Source organism: Saccoglossus kowalevskii, chromosome 8 (assembly GCF_978046115.1).
Source record: "Saccoglossus kowalevskii chromosome 8, keSacKowa6.1, whole genome shotgun sequence".
In the NCBI taxonomy this organism is placed as follows: domain Eukaryota; kingdom Metazoa; phylum Hemichordata; class Enteropneusta; family Harrimaniidae; genus Saccoglossus; species Saccoglossus kowalevskii.
The window spans coordinates 37064087-37081170 of record NC_140648.1 but is presented as its reverse complement, the minus strand read 5'-3'; the positions used below and the strand labels follow the sequence as shown (position 1 = coordinate 37081170).

At 34.0% G+C, this 17084-nt stretch overlaps 1 protein-coding gene across 1 annotated transcript in view; it reads left to right on the top strand.

The window, feature by feature from the left end:
- The window catches only part of LOC102805117 (ileal sodium/bile acid cotransporter-like), a 64559-nt gene extending 48912 nt beyond the window's left edge, over nt 1-15647 (top strand). Inside the window, exons 3-6 of the mRNA XM_085503014.1 lie at nt 10629-10800; nt 12391-12881; nt 14016-14088; nt 14304-15647. Of these exons, the coding sequence (XP_085359140.1) occupies nt 10629-10800; nt 12391-12881; nt 14016-14088; nt 14304-14422 (855 nt within the window). The 3' untranslated portion in view covers nt 14423-15647. The remainder of the gene's footprint in view (nt 1-10628; nt 10801-12390; nt 12882-14015; nt 14089-14303) is intronic.
- The last annotated feature ends 1437 nt before the right edge of the window (nt 15648-17084 follow it).

Genomic DNA, 17084 nt, shown 5'->3' with positions numbered 1-17084 from the left:
ATGTACTGGACATTCCTCATATATGAGAATATTTGTTATGTACAGGACATTCCTCATATATGTGAATATTTGTTATGTACTGGACATTCCTCATATAGGTGAATATTTGTTATGAACTGGACATTCATCATATAGGTGAATATTTGTTATGTACTGGACATTCCTCATATATGTGAATATTTGTTTTGTACAGGACATTCCCATATAGGTGAATATTTGTTATGTACTGGACATTCCTCATATAGGTGAATATTTGTTATGTACTGGACATTCCTCATATAGGTGAATATTTGTTATGTACAGGACATTCCTCATATATATGTGAATATTTGTTATGTACTGGACATTCCTCATATAGGTGAATATTTGTTATGCACTGGACATTCCTCATATAGGTGAATATTTGTTATGTACTGGACATTCCTCATATAGGTGAATATTTGTTATGTACTGGACATTCCTCATATAGGTAATATTTGTTATGTACAGGACATTCCTCATATAGGTGAATATTTGTTATGTACTGAACATTCCTCATATAGGTGAATATTTGTTATGTACAGGACATTCCTCATACAGGTGAATATTTGTTATGTACAGGACATTCCTCATATAGGTGAATATTTGTTATGTACTGGACATTCCTCATATATGTGAATATTTGTTATGTACAGGACATTCCTCATATATGTGAATATTTGTTATGTACTGGACATTCCTCATATAGGTGAATATTTGTTATGTACTGGACATTCCTCATATAGGTGAATATTTGTTATGTACTGGACATTCCTCATATAGGTGAATATTTGTTATGCACTGGACATTCCTCATATAGGTGAATATTTGTTATGTACTGAACATTCCTCATATATGTGAATATTTTTTATGTACAGGACATTCCTCATATAGGTGAATATTTGTTATGTACTGGACATTCCTCATATAGGTAAATATTTGTTATGTACAGGACATTCCTCATATAGGTGAATATTTGTTATGTGCTGGACATTCCTCATATAGGTGAATATTTGTTATGTACTGGACATTCCTCGTATAGGTGAATATTTGTTATGTACAGGACATTTCTCATATATGTGAATATTTGTTATGTACTGGACATTCCTCATATAGGTAAATATTTGTTATGTACAGGACATTCCTCATATAGGTAAATATTTGTTATGTACAGGACATTCCTCATATAGGTGAATATTTGTTAAGTACAGAACATTCCTCATATAGGTGAATATTTGTTATGTACTGGACATTCCTCATATAGGTGAATATTTGTTATGTACTGGACATTCCTCATATAGGTAAATATTTGTTATGTACAGGACATTCCTCATATAGGTAAATATTTGTTATGTACAGGACATTCCTCATATAGGAGAATATTTGTTATGTACAGGACATTCTTCATATCTGTGAATATTTGTTATGTACAGGACATTCCTCATATATGTGAATATTTGTTTTGTACAGGACATTCCCATATAGGTGAATATTTGTTATGTACTGGACATTCCTCATATAGGTGAATATTTGTTATGTACTGGACATTCCTCATATAGGTGAATATTTGTTATGTACAGGACATTCCTCATATATATGTGAATATTTGTTATGTACTGGACATTCCTCATATAGGTGAATATTTGTTATGCACTGGACATTCCTCATATAGGTGAATATTTGTTATGTACTGGACATTCCTCATATAGGTGAATATTTGTTATGTACTGGACATTCCTCATATATGAGAATATTTGTTATGTACAGGACATTCCTCATATATGTGAATATTTGTTATGTACTGGACATTCCTCATTTAGGTGAATATTTGTTATGTACTGGACATTCCTCATATATGAGAATATTTGTTATGTACAGGACATTCCTCATATATGTGAATATTTGTTATGTACTGGACATTCCTCATATAGGTGAATATTTGTTATGAACTGGACATTCCTCATATAGGTGAATATTTGTTATGTACAGGACTTTCCTTATGTAGGTGAATATTTGTTATGTACAGGACATTCCTCATATAGGTGAATATTTGTTATGTACAGGACATTCCTCATATCTGTGAATATTTGTTATGTACTGGACATTCCTCATATAGGTGAATATTTGTTATGTACTGGACATTCCTCATATCTGTGAATATTTGTTATGTACTGGACATTCCTCATATAGGTGAATATTTGTTATGTACTGGACATTCCTCATATATGTGAATATTTGTTATGTACTGGACATTCCTCATATAGGTAAATATTTGTTATGTACAGAACATTCCTTATATAGGTGAATATTTGTTATGTACAGGACATTCCTCATATAGGTGAATATTTGTTATGTACTGGACATTCCTCATATATGTGAATATTTGTTATGTACAGGACATTCCTCATATAGGTGAATATTTGTTATGTACTGGACGTTCCTCATATAGGTGAATATTTGTTATGTACAGGACATTCCTTATATAGGTGACTATTTGCTATGTACTGGGCATTCCTCATGTATGTGAATATTTGTTATGTACAGAACATTCCTCATATCTGTGAATAGTTGTTATGTACAGGACATTCCTCATTTAGGTGAATATTTGTTATGTACAGGACATTCCTCATATAGGTGAATATTTGTTATGTACTGGACATTCCTCATATATGTGAATATTTGTTATGTACAGGACATTCATTATATAGGTGACTATTTGTTATGTACTGCACATTCCTCATATAGGTGAATGTTTGTTATGTACAGGACATTCCTCATATGGGTGAATATTTGTTATGTACTGGACATTCCTCATATCTGTGAATATTTGTTATGTACTGCACATTTCTCATATAGGTGAATATTTGTTATGTACAGGACATTCCTCATATATGTGAATATTTGTTATGTACTGGACGTTCCTCATATAGGTGAATATTTATTATGTACTGGACATTCCTTATATAGGTAAATATTTGTTATGTACAGGGCATCCCTCATATAGGTGAATATTTGTTATGTACAGTGCATCCCTCATATAGGTAAATATTATGTACAGGGCATCCCTCATATAGGTGAATATTTGTTACGTACTGGACATTCCTTATATAGGTAAATATTTGTTATGTACTGGACATTCCTCATATATGTGAATATTTGTTATGTACTGGACATTCCTCATATAGGTGAATATTTGTTATGTATAGGACATTTCTCATATAGGTGAATATTTGTTATGTACTGGACATTCCTCATATAGGTGAATATTTGTTATGTACTGGACATTCCTCATATATGTGAATATTTGTTATGTACTGGACGTTCCTTATATAGGTAAATATTTGTTATGTACAGGGCATTCTTCATGTATGTGAATATTTGTTATGTACTGGACACTCCTCATATAGGTGAATATTTGTTATGTACTGGACATTCCTCATATATGTGAATATTTGTTATGTACTGGACATTCCTCATATAGGTGAATATTTGTTATGTACAGGACATTCCTCATATATGTGAATATTTGTTATGTACTGGACGTTCCTCATATAGGTGAATATTTGTTATGTACTGGACAGTCCTCATATAGGTGAATATTTGTTATGTACTGGACGTTCCTCATATAAGTGAATATTTGTTATGTACAGGGCATTCCTCATGTATGTGAATATTTGTTATGTACTGGACACTCCTCATATAGGTGAATATTTGTTATGTACTGGACATTCCTCATATATGTGAATATTTGTTATGTACTGGACGTTCCTCATATAGGTGAATATTTGTTATGTACAGGACATTCCTTATATAGGTGACTATTTGCTATGTACTGGACATTCCTCATGTAGGTGAATATTTGTTATGTACTGGACATTCCTCATATATGTGAATATTTGTTATGTACAGGACATTCATTATATAGGTGACTATTTGTTATGTACTGCACATTCCTCATATAGGTGAATGTTTGTTATGTACAGGACATTCCTCATATAGGTGAATATTTGTTATGTACAGGACATTCCTCATATAGGTGAATATTTGTTATGTACTGGACATTCCTCATATAGGTGAATATTTGTTATGTACATGACATTCCTCATATATGTAAATATTTGTTATGTACTGGACATTTCTTCATATAGGTGAATATTTATTATGTACTGGACATTCCTTATATAGGTAAATATTTGTTATGTACAGGGCATCCCTCATATAGGTGAATATTTGTTATGTACAGGGCATCCCTCATATAGGTAAATATTTGTTATGTACAGGGCATCCCTCATATATGTGAATATTTGTTATGTACTGGACGTTCCTCATATATGTAAATATTTGTTATGTACTGGACAATCCTTATATAGGTGAATATTTGTTATGTACAGGACATTCCTCATATATGTGAATATTTGTTATGTACAGGACATTTCTCATAAAGGTGAATATTTGTTGTGTACTGGACATTCCTCATATAGGTGAATATTTGTTATGTACAGGACATTCCTCATATAGGTGAATATTTGTTATGTACAGGACATTTCTCATATAGGTGAATATTTGTTGTGTACTGGACATTTCTCATATAGGTGAATATTTGTTATGTACTGGACGTTCCTCATATAGGTGAATATTTGTTATGTACAGGACATTTCTCATATAGGTGAATATTTGTTATGTATAGGACATTTCTCATATAGGTGAATATTTGTTATGTACTGGACATTCCTCATATAGGTGAATATTTGTTATGTACTGGACATTCCTCATATATGTGAATATTTGTTATGTACTGGACGTTCCTTATATAGGTAAATATTTGTTATGTACAGGGCATTCTTCATGTATGTGAATATTTGTTATGTACTGGACACTCCTCATATAGGTGAATATTTGTTATGTACTGGACATTCCTCATATATGTGAATATTTGTTATGTACTGGACATTCCTCATATAGGTGAATATTTGTTATGTACAGGACATTCCTCATATATGTGAATATTTGTTATGTACTGGACGTTCCTCATATAGGTGAATATTTGTTATGTACTGGACATTCCTCATATAGGTGAATATTTGTTATGTACTGGACGTTCCTCATATAGGTGAATATTTGTTATGTACAGGGCATTCCTCATGTATGTGAATATTTGTTATGTACTGGACACTCCTCATATAGGTGAATATTTGTTATGTACTGGACATTCCTCATATATGTGAATATTTGTTATGTACTGGACGTTCCTCATATAGGTGAATATTTGTTATGTACAGGACATTCCTTATATAGGTGACTATTTGCTATGTACTGGACATTCCTCATGTAGGTGAATATTTGTTATGTACTGGACATTCCTCATATATGTGAATATTTGTTATGTACAGGACATTCATATTATAGGTGACTATTTGTTATGTACTGCACATTCCTCATATAGGTGAATGTTTGTTATGTACAGGACATTCCTCATATAGGTGAATATTTGTTATGTACAGGACATTTCTCATATAGGTGAATATTTGTTATGTATAGGACATTTCTCATATAGGTGAATATTTGTTATGTACTGGACATTCCTCATATAGGTGAATATTTGTTATGTACTGGACATTCCTCATATATGTGAATATTTGTTATGTACTGGACGTTCCTTATATAGGTAAATATTTGTTATGTACAGGGCATTCTTCATGTATGTGAATATTTGTTATGTACTGGACACTCCTCATATAGGTGAATATTTGTTATGTACTGGACATTCCTCATATATGTGAATATTTGTTATGTACTGGACATTCCTCATATAGGTGAATATTTGTTATGTACAGGACATTCCTCATATATGTGAATATTTGTTATGTACTGGACGTTCCTCATATAGGTGAATATTTGTTATGTACTGGACATTCCTCATATAGGTGAATATTTGTTATGTACTGGACGTTCCTCATATAGGTGAATATTTGTTATGTACAGGGCATTCCTCATGTATGTGAATATTTGTTATGTACCGGACACTCCTCATATAGGTGAATATTTGTTATGTACTGGACATTCCTCATATATGTGAATATTTGTTATGTACTGGACGTTCCTCATATAGGTGAATATTTGTTATGTACAGGACATTCCTTATATAGGTGACTATTTGCTATGTACTGGACATTCCTCATGTAGGTGAATATTTGTTATGTAGTGGACATTCCTCATATATGTGAATATTTGTTATGTACAGGACATTCATATTATAGGTGACTATTTGTTATGTACTGCACATTCCTCATATAGGTGAATGTTTGTTATGTACAGGACATTCCTCATATAGGTGAATATTTGTTATGTACAGGACATTCCTCATATAGGTGAATATTTGTTATGTACTGGACATTCCTCATATAGGTGAATATTTGTTATGTACATGACATTCCTCATATATGTAAATATTTGTTATGTACTGGACATTCCTCATATACGTGAATATTTATTATGTACTGGACATTCCTTATATAGGTAAATATTTGTTATGTACAGGGCATCCCTCATATAGGTGAATATTTGTTATGTACAGGGCATCCCTCATATAGGTAAATATTTGTTATGTACAGGGCATCCCTCATATATGTGAATATTTGTTATGTACTGGACGTTCCTCATATATGTGAATATTTGTTATGTACTGGACAATCCTTATATAGGTGAATATTTGTTATGTACAGGACATTCCTCATATATGTGAATATTTGTTATGTACAGGACATTTCTCATAAAGGTGAATATTTGTTGTGTACTGGACATTCCTCATATAGGTGAATATTTGTTATGTACAGGACATTCCTCATATAGGTGAATATTTGTTATGTACAGGACATTTCTCATATAGGTGAATATTTGTTGTGTACTGGACATTTCTCATATAGGTGAATATTTGTTATGTACTGGACGTTCCTCATATAGGTGAATATTTGTTATGTACAGGACATTTCTCATATAGGTGAATATTTGTTGTGTACTGGACATTTCTCATATAGGTGAATATTTGTTATGTACTGGACGTTCCTCATATAGGTGAATATTTGTTATGTACTGGACAATCCTTATATAGGTGAATATTTGTTGTGTACAGGACATTCCTCATATAGGTGAATATTTGTTGTGTACTGGACATTCCTCATATAGGTGAATATTTGTTATGTACAGGACATTCCTTATCAATATTTATTATGTAACGTTGTCTTCTCCTTTGCTAATTTTAGTTGTTAATTTCTCCTAAAGTATCCAATTTACCACTATGTGTCTTTTGCACACACCCCTCCAAATACCTTGCTGAACCAACCAACACTGTTTTGTATACATGCAGTAGTGGGGGAATATGTTCACATATATTCTACATTAAAAATGTTCGCATTATAGAGTTCATAATGGAGAAAATAACAAAATTAAAATGAAGCAGAGCATCATGAGTATTGTTTAGTTTACTGTGTACAAACTCCAAAATGACGAGTGGCTATGCCACTTTACAATACCACACATAATTCAAAGTACGTATATTCACAATTCTGATTAATTATTTCAATCCAAAATGTTATAGTTTGGATGTATTTGAAGACTGAATTTTAGCTTTCTGTGAACTTTTTTATGTTTGAGCTTAACTCCATGACTGATGACAAGCAGAAACACAAATAATTTCACATTTTAGCTGTTTTTGAAGTAACTCACTGTTCAATGTAGTAGTTTAGCTTGCTACTTATCTATGAACATATCAACTCGCTTGTACGTGTATATAATTTTTGGTGGAATGTCAGTTGATAAGAATGTTGTGGGTGCACTGACCGGAGGTCCAGTAGTGAATGACTTACTTGCTTGTTTGTTCATGGTATTATAATGCTGGACATTTCCTTTAAGTTTGCAAAGAAACTGTAGTCTAGGAAGTTGTGTAGTCTGTCTGGGACAATTCCCCTGGGATTATTTATGTGGAAAAGCCCGACAACATTTATATTGTAGTGATTTGTTGCCAGGTGAATGAATTGTTTACAAATAAGCTCTGAGTGATTGTTGCCTAGAGACGGAACAGACTTAATGGGATCTGAAATAATACTGTTACCTGACTTGAACCTTAATGATTAAATAGGAGGAAACGAAATATATATACAGACGGGGCTCTTCCCATAATCGATGATGATACCACCGGTGTGGGTTCACTTACAACAGTAGACGCAGTAGATGGCAGAGCATGGGGTCACTTAAAATAGTCAACCATGTGAGAACCGGGGATATCCACCTCCAGTAGCCGGGAAAGAATAGAATAGAATAGAATAGAATAGAATAGAATAGAATAGAATAGAATAGAATATAATAGAATAGAATAGAAGCAATAGTACCACTATTTGCCTCTCTTACAGTCCCGTCGAAAGAACACACTTTTGAGTTTGTGTGCGTGGGGAGAGGAGGGGGGGGGGCGTTATTTCCAAAAGTTGATAATATATACGATGTTCCGATGCTACTCAAAATTAATGTTATATGTACTGAAAGCAATATACACGAATGTGATGTATCGTTTTTATGTCACGTGATTATGAGGTTATTACGTGGATACCGAAAAGTATGCACAAAGACAGTACAGCGGGTTTATCGAACGACGTGCAGCGGAGGTCGATACGACGGCGTACGGTCTGGGTTGATACTTTGCGGTAACGTCGCAATAACCTTATTATTATACATCTTTTCCTTCCAATGATACATCATGGTAAAGCCGAAATCCAAAAAGTTTAGAACAGATTTAACGAAGTTATTTGTTTGATGTCTGCGTCTAGGGAACCGCCATGTTTGTTTTCATTATTAGAGGATGCTTACGCGCGTGATCGTTCCATATTTGGACCTCGCATTTCCTAATATGGTACGATGAAAATACCCAGTGCAATACCGCAAAATTACGGCACCATCAAGGTGATGTAAACATATTAGAATAATAAATTTGCCAATGCTTCTACCGTCTAAGCCATCATTACTAGTTACGTATGTTAGTTACCAGTAGTTACGTGCTGCTATGCGAGGCGTATAAGTCAATCATGTCGCGTCAAACTAGTGTAAGTTACGGTCCTATATATAATCTGATCTTTGACATGAGTGTGCTGTGTACTACATAATAAACGTTCAGCTGTTAATTAAACTGTCGGTTTGACGCATGCTATAATACTGGCAGAAACCCGCTGACAAAAAAATTTGCAAACAAATGTTCAGTGGCGTTTCGTCTTCCGCTCGCAGTACACGGTCATGCCATAACAGCAATAATCTGTGTTTTTTTATCTTTGAATTACCTTATATCGTGAGAGCGGAACGTTGTGTTCAATTCCGAGCACAGATGCAATACATCAAACAAACAACTTACAATATATAACATCACATGTTAGGTTTGTGTTCTTTTGTTAAAATGACGGCTTTATCCTGCATCGTTATAAAACTACATATTTAATTAGAAAACAGTAGCCGTGTTTAATGTTCTTATTATGATAGCGTCAAATTGTTTGCGACCGACCCTAATACAGTCTGACAACATTCCACGTAAGAAAACCAAATATCCAGTTGTTATAGAAGTAGAGTATTGACTGTTGAGCTGACCATACATACCCTAATTGTTAAGTTTGATAGGAGGCTAGACTATTTGTATACCTACGGTGTCACTGACTGCGTGCACGTATATTCTTGAAAACGAACACCTACTAATAGTATATTTTCACGGGAATAGCGGCCATGTTGAATAAACCGGTACCAGTAACAGTAAGAACGTTTGTCTCTAATAAATAAATGTGTAAAATAATTGGTTCATTATAAATTTATGGCATATTGACACATCGATACTTGACTAAAGGTTCCATAATTCAATGGAACTCTACACAAACGATAATGTTTAGATTGGTCTATTTTACACATAAAGTCAGTTAGTGAAGTACCAATGTTTTTATTATTATTTTATTAGGCATTTGTTATTTATTTTAATCAAGTGTCTATCATCTCAATACCAGCTGGTTTTTTGCCCATATTATATTCACAAATTATTCTAGTAGAATATTGAATAAAATAATTTTAGTCTTATCATTCCTTGTGAAAAGTGGTTTTCAAATTATACAAATTAGAGACGATTACATCGCATCTCTAATTTTGGTTTGACACCTATATAGAATGAAAAGATAATTGATGTGTCAATCATGTAGCCTAAAATATCTTGAGTCAGACCGAGTTTAGATAGGTTAAATAGCACTGAATAAAATGTGTACAAAAAACTCTTAGTGGAAAACATTTCTATATATATTATTTATTTATTAATTCATTATTTTTTTTAATTAATTATTTATCTATACATTTATTCATTCATTCATTCATGTTCCACAATGAGACGTATTGAAAACTGCTTACAACGCACCAATATGGCTGCCAATAGCTAGGTAATGTTAGTCAAATGTAAACTGGTATATCGCAGTCAGAGAAGAACATGCTACAAACATATGAAACGTTTCCCCATACGGACAAATCATGTAATTTTTGTAAGAAACATCTACACGATCAACTAATATAATCTCATCATTGTATGTTAATGTTATTGCTTGCAGTTTGCTTTTGTGCTATCTGTGGCGTTCTCCCTGTCATTAGAGTCAGCCCTTGGTCTGATGTTGATGGGTTCTTGCCCAGGGGGTGGACTGAGTAATATATTCTCCGTTTTACTGGATGGTGACTTGTCTCTCAGTATCACGATGACTTTTATCAGCAGTGTATTAGCTTTGGGTATGTGATGTCAATATTGTATTGCATTGTATTCGTTTGTTTACATCGCTTTTATATTTTGCAAACTTCGTGGTCGCACGTGATCGAACATTTCTTCGAACACGCCAAAGTCTGTAGAAATAACCACACATCAAACCAGAAGAAAAATGTTTTCGCAATTAACCACCATGCGAATAAGCTAATTATTAAATTATTGTCGTACATTGAAATACACGTCCGGCATGCACGTACATATACCATATCGATTTTATCAAGTAAAATAGACAATAAGCATATCTGAAACAGGTAATTAGAATAAATATTATTTAAGGGATTGGTCAGTTACTTCGGCCTAGGGGGGTCGGCAGATTCCATTTTGCCAGCTGTAAATCTCAGTTGACCCACCCCCTATCAAGTAAAAACAAGTGGGTGACCCCCCAAACATTATATTTTAAAACTAAAAACATGCTGACCCCCCCCCCCCGAAAAAACAAAGAAACATTAACAGTTTTGGCTCTGACATGATTACAAAATGTATTATATGTGCATTGAAAATATCATGGTTTGCCATAATTTTGACATAATTTTTAGCGTTTGCATTTAATAGACCTTAGGAGGGGAGGGGAAGCATAAAGCCAATAAATGACTACAGAAAAGGCTACAGGAAGGAGGGAAATCTATGCTGCTAATGATAGTAAATAAAAGCAAAGCTGTGAAGTACTCAATCGATATATGCCCTTATATTTTAATTTATATATCAGCATTTTCACAAATTTAACTTTTTTGACTTGCTGAACAAAAACTGTCACTGCTCTTTGTACTAATTGCTGTGTTGTCTTTCCGTCTCCTGTTATAATTGTATAAATCCAGTAAATATCTTATACAATGGTGAGTGACTTCAGACTTTAAATAAAATAATCTGATATCAGCAGCACATGGACTTGGGATGTGTTTAAAACTTAACTGTATAATTGGGGTTCTAGCCGCATTGCATAATCTGTTATTTGGCAACTTTAACCTCAAAATATTTAGCCTATAACATTTTTTGCATCAACAAATTTATAGGCAATATAGGCAATAGTTATTATTAAGAACACATTTGTACGATTAACTTTTTTATCGTTTGTTCTGAAATAAAATTTAAAAAAATATATGCATGAGTGCGTGTGAATTCTGGAAAACATGATATCAAAAACAGGGTGACCCCCCCTATTCGCACAATCAAAAACAGGGTAACCCCCCTACTGATCCACCGACCCCCCCCTAGGCCGAAGAAACTGACCAATCCCTAATGTGCAGAAAGGTGCAGAGAACATGCTAATACCGGTTAATTATTACGCAAATTACCTAACTAATATGCAAATTCCAAACATAGATACATTTAACACCTGATATTATATAAGTGTATGATTTACGTGACCGTTACGGTACTACTTTACATGTCTGTTTTGTTACCAGGCAATATCAAACATATATAATAAATAAATCTTGTGAAAGTATTCCAAACACATACTTCCATATCTTAGCAGCAATGCCATCCACAGTCGACGAGTAACTAGGGGTATCTGAGATGGCGCACTTATTTTCATTCTTTTGTTTATTTCCCTGCAGGAATGATGTCGCTCAATCTTTTCATATACTCGCATTATTGGGTGGCAGGAGGTCACAGCTTTCCGGTACCGTACATTCAGATTATGGTGTCTCTAGCTCTCCTGTGTATACCGGTTGCCATTGGTATGATCACACGAAGCCGGAAGCCGGAATGGGCAAAAAAAGGTGTCGCCCTCATTCGACCAATCGGGTTATTACTTATCTTGCTTGCTTTAACAACTGGTGTATATAGTAATCTTTACCTGGCCGATCAATGGACTCTAACTATAGTTCTTGCTAGTGTTCTACTTCCTATCCTAGGCTTTATTCTAGGAGCCACTCTGGCCAGGGTATTCAGACGGGATTTCCAGAAGACAGTGACTATCTCACTGGAAACTGGAATACAAAACTCAGCTTTGGCGACGGGACTGATAAAAATGGTGTACGAACAACCGGACAGTGACTTGCTGGCCGTGGTGCCTCTAACATCTGCCATGGGCCAGTTCTTTTTGGTATGCTATAATGAAATTCTAGAAACCTTTGGATGACTGTCACATATTCGTAGTTTCACAGAATTGGGTATAGCATTCAATACACCGGCCTCTTTTGTGACTTCCGTTACGTAAAAGGATGTAAGTTACGTCGATATTGTTTTTATGTGTAAACGTTCTTCAATAACGTCGATATTGTATCGCGCGACCTGTATATTAAGGAAAAAGTTGTATTAAGCAGTTATGGAATCAACTTAGAAAATCGTCATAATATTACCACTTGTCTGTTAACGTGACTCAACAGACTACTGTGGTAAGTAGTCGCGTATGGTATCATCATGAACCAAACGTTTTTATCACTAGACTGTCCGCGTTGGTCATGAGATTACCTTAAAACACCGACAGGCTATTTGTGAAATGTCAAGTGATAACAATGAAAAATGCAAATAAGCTAGATAAAAAACAATCACAACTTTAGAAAAATGAACACCAGGCAAAAAGTTCACTACGGCGAATCGAACAAAAACACAAATAGATTTGTATTGAGTTTACCTATTTGTTACTACGGGGACCGGGTGAAATTTTTTGAGGATTTTGTTAACCATGAATTCGTACCGAAGTTCATGTCAATAATTTCACGATGTACAAGAAGAAACTGAATGAGTAAGCTCGCGATTTTAGTAACAAACTCATATGGGGAGGGCACGGGGGATAGCTTGTACAGGTCACAGGAAATAAAAAACGGCATTTTACGTTTTTACAAAATAATAAAATGAAAGTTCCATTTACAATAAAATTTAGGTTTCTACACTTTACAAATAAATCAAATTCCTAATTACATTTTACATTTTGATAATATTTTTGATAACTTGTGTATAATAATCAAAATTAGAAATTGCGTACGAATTACGACATTTAATTTGGAAAATGATTTATACGCTAACAAAATTAATATCTTTGTACCAATTACGAACGAATAAATACCTGATTACATTTTACACCTTGCCCATGTCTACGAATTTACCCTTTTTTTTTATTTAAATTACATTATTACGAAAGTAAAAACATTTGATTACAGTTTATGCAAATACCCCTTGCCAACCCTCAAGTCTCATATCATATCTTGCCCTAAATTATTCTAATTTCGTTTCACAGGGCATCATGGCATATGTCGTATATTTGCTTAGTAAGGTAACAAAAAGACGAAATGCTGAGCAGAAAGATAAAGGCAAGGCAGAAACACCGTCTCGTTCATCTCTCGTTGTTTAGTCACAATCAACCCTATCGCTTATACATGTGTATTGTTAGATTTATTTTCATTTTGGCCAAAGCAAGTCCCAAAATATTTTGTTTATCGGGTAAATTTGATTAAGGAATATTATTATACTAAAAGTGTATTTATTTTTGTTTATTTACTAATATTTATGTTCTTACTTTCCGCAGAACAAGTAACGGTTATTACAGATGAATACACCGACTCGTTCCAAATGTCTGATGGCGAGGATACATCTCCTAAGCACATTTCACCACCGCTATCACCGGACATTACCTATGTGATATGACACAGCCACATGTCTAAATATATTTCAGTACCGCAGTATTAAGCATAAATAATGCGGCATGATACATTCACCCCACGACTATATTAAAGGATGGTAGTCGCCGCTCCACGCATGCGCGAGATATATGGGTCTCATATAAACAAATATGGCGATTTTGACTGTTCAGATCAACGAGTACAAAATGTGACGTTACCAAGTTTTTTTTCAGGCGATTGGAAGGTATCAAAGGAGTCACCGGCGGTAATTAGTGCAAGACGCGCCCAGGTCAAACCTCATACTTGTGATTCCCATTAGAAGAGCGCATAGGATTGTTGGTAAATCAATGTTTATCAACACAAATGTCGCACATGCGCAGCGCAACGACTACCGTCTTTTAAGCATAATTAATGCGGCATGATACATTCACCCCACGACTATATTAACAGTATTGTGTAACATTTGTTGATGTTTAGCCATAGACCTTAAAAATTAGGTATATTATGTAAATTAGGGATATTATGTAAATTAGGTATTTTATGTAACCTGAGTTTTAATCCCAACCCAATTAACACTTTAGATGTCATCACTATGTCAATGTTATACAAGTATAAAAATGTAACAATTAATTGTTTACATACGCTAATTTAAGTATTAACTGTATTGTAGATTATAACCCACGTTGCACACACATAGCAAGTTGTTTTTACCTCAGACAGGAGTTCGCTTTTTTCTAAGGTCTATAGTATATTATTGATGTATTTTTTAAGTTATTTGTTGCATACTAATCTGACTTTAACGTGTTTACACTCTTGGACAAGTCAATGGGATATTTATTTTTATCGATGTGCATGAAATAACTTAAAACGAGGGTGTTTCGTTCTTGGCAGATTACCATCTACAAATTACTATATACTCAAAGTACTACATACTTTATATATTTTATTCGGTTCAATATCATATTCAACAGTTTTGACTGGTACTTGTAATTTTGAAAACATGGCTTCAAGTATGATTGGGAACTGGTCACAAATTGTAGTGACAATATATACCAGATTCAATATAAAGCGACACACATAGGACCCTTAAAACATTAAAACTTAACTTTATAGAATACATTTGAAATTTCCTTTGTTATAATGTAATGATATTTATGCAAATAATTCATAAAGCAATCCCTGGTGCATGTATATGGAGCAGTGAAGCAGTCTGATTGCTCGATGAGCTATAAAAGTTAATTTTAAATGTGTGTATTGTGTCAAATTGTTTTTAGTTATTTGAGAATGTTGATTTATATTTTATGAAATCCTTCAATCGTTTGTAGACAACAACAAAATCACAAGAGTTAGAATAGTGTATGCAAACGTTTTAGAAACTTTTAGGCACATGTTATTATGCTGAAGTCTGTCCATCGAGGACTTTGCATAATTTATATTTTATGTTATCTGACAGTTATAATAAATTAACAGTACAAGCCTATGTATGGCACAAAACACAAGCATACTGAAATGTGGAACGTTTTCTAAAACATTAGTATTGTAAACAACCCATGGAAGATCAAAGCAGAGCAAACAATCATAAATCCGTGGATGGTCAGAGCAGAACAAACTAACATAACTCTCTGGTATGGATATTCAATTTATATATGATCATAACTCGCAGGTAGGTAGAGTAATTTGTGTATGGTCAGAGCTGAGCAAACTATTAAAACTCCAGCAAACAATCATGATTTCTCTGGTGTAGTAGAGCAATCTGTGTATGATCAAAGCAGAACAAACGACCATAATTCTCTAATATGGAAGAGCAATCTGTGTATGATCAAAGCAGAGCAAACGACCATAATTCTCTAGTATGGAAGAGTAATCTGTGTATGATCAAAGCAGAGCAAACGACCATCACTCCTTTGGTGTAGTAGAGCAATCTGTGTATGATCAAAGCAGAACAAACGACCATAATTCTCTAATATGGAAGAGCAATCTGTGTATGATCAAAGCAGAGCAAACGACCACAATTCTCTAGTATGGAAGAGTAATCTGTGTATGATCAAAGCAGAGCAAACGACCATCACTCCTTTGGTGTAGTAGAGCAATCTGTGTATGATCAAAGTAGAACAAACGACCATAATTCTCTAATATGGAAGAGCAATCTGTGTATGATCAAAGCAGAGCAAACGACCATCACTCCTTTGTGTAGTAGAGCAATCTGTGTATGATCAAAGCAGAACAAACGACCATAATTCTCTAATATGGAAGAGCAATCTGTGTATGATCAAAGCAGAACAAACGACCATAATTCTCTAGTATGGAAGAGCAATCTGTATATGATCAAAGCAGAGCAAACGACCATCACTCCTTTGGTGTACTAGAGCAATCTGTGTATGATCAAAGCAGAACAAACGACCATAATTCTCTAGTATGGAAGGGCAATCTGTGTATGATCAAAGCAGAACAAACGACCATAATTCTATTATCTGGAAGAGCAATCTGTGTATGATCAAAGCAGAACAAACGACCATAATTCTCTAATATGGAAGAGCAATCTGTGTATGATCAAAGCAGAACAAACAACCATAATTCTCTAGTATGGAAGAGCAATCTGTGTGTGATCAAAGCAGAACAAACGACCATAATTCTCTAGTATGGAAGAGCAATCTGTGTATGATCAAAGCAGAACAAACGACCATAAT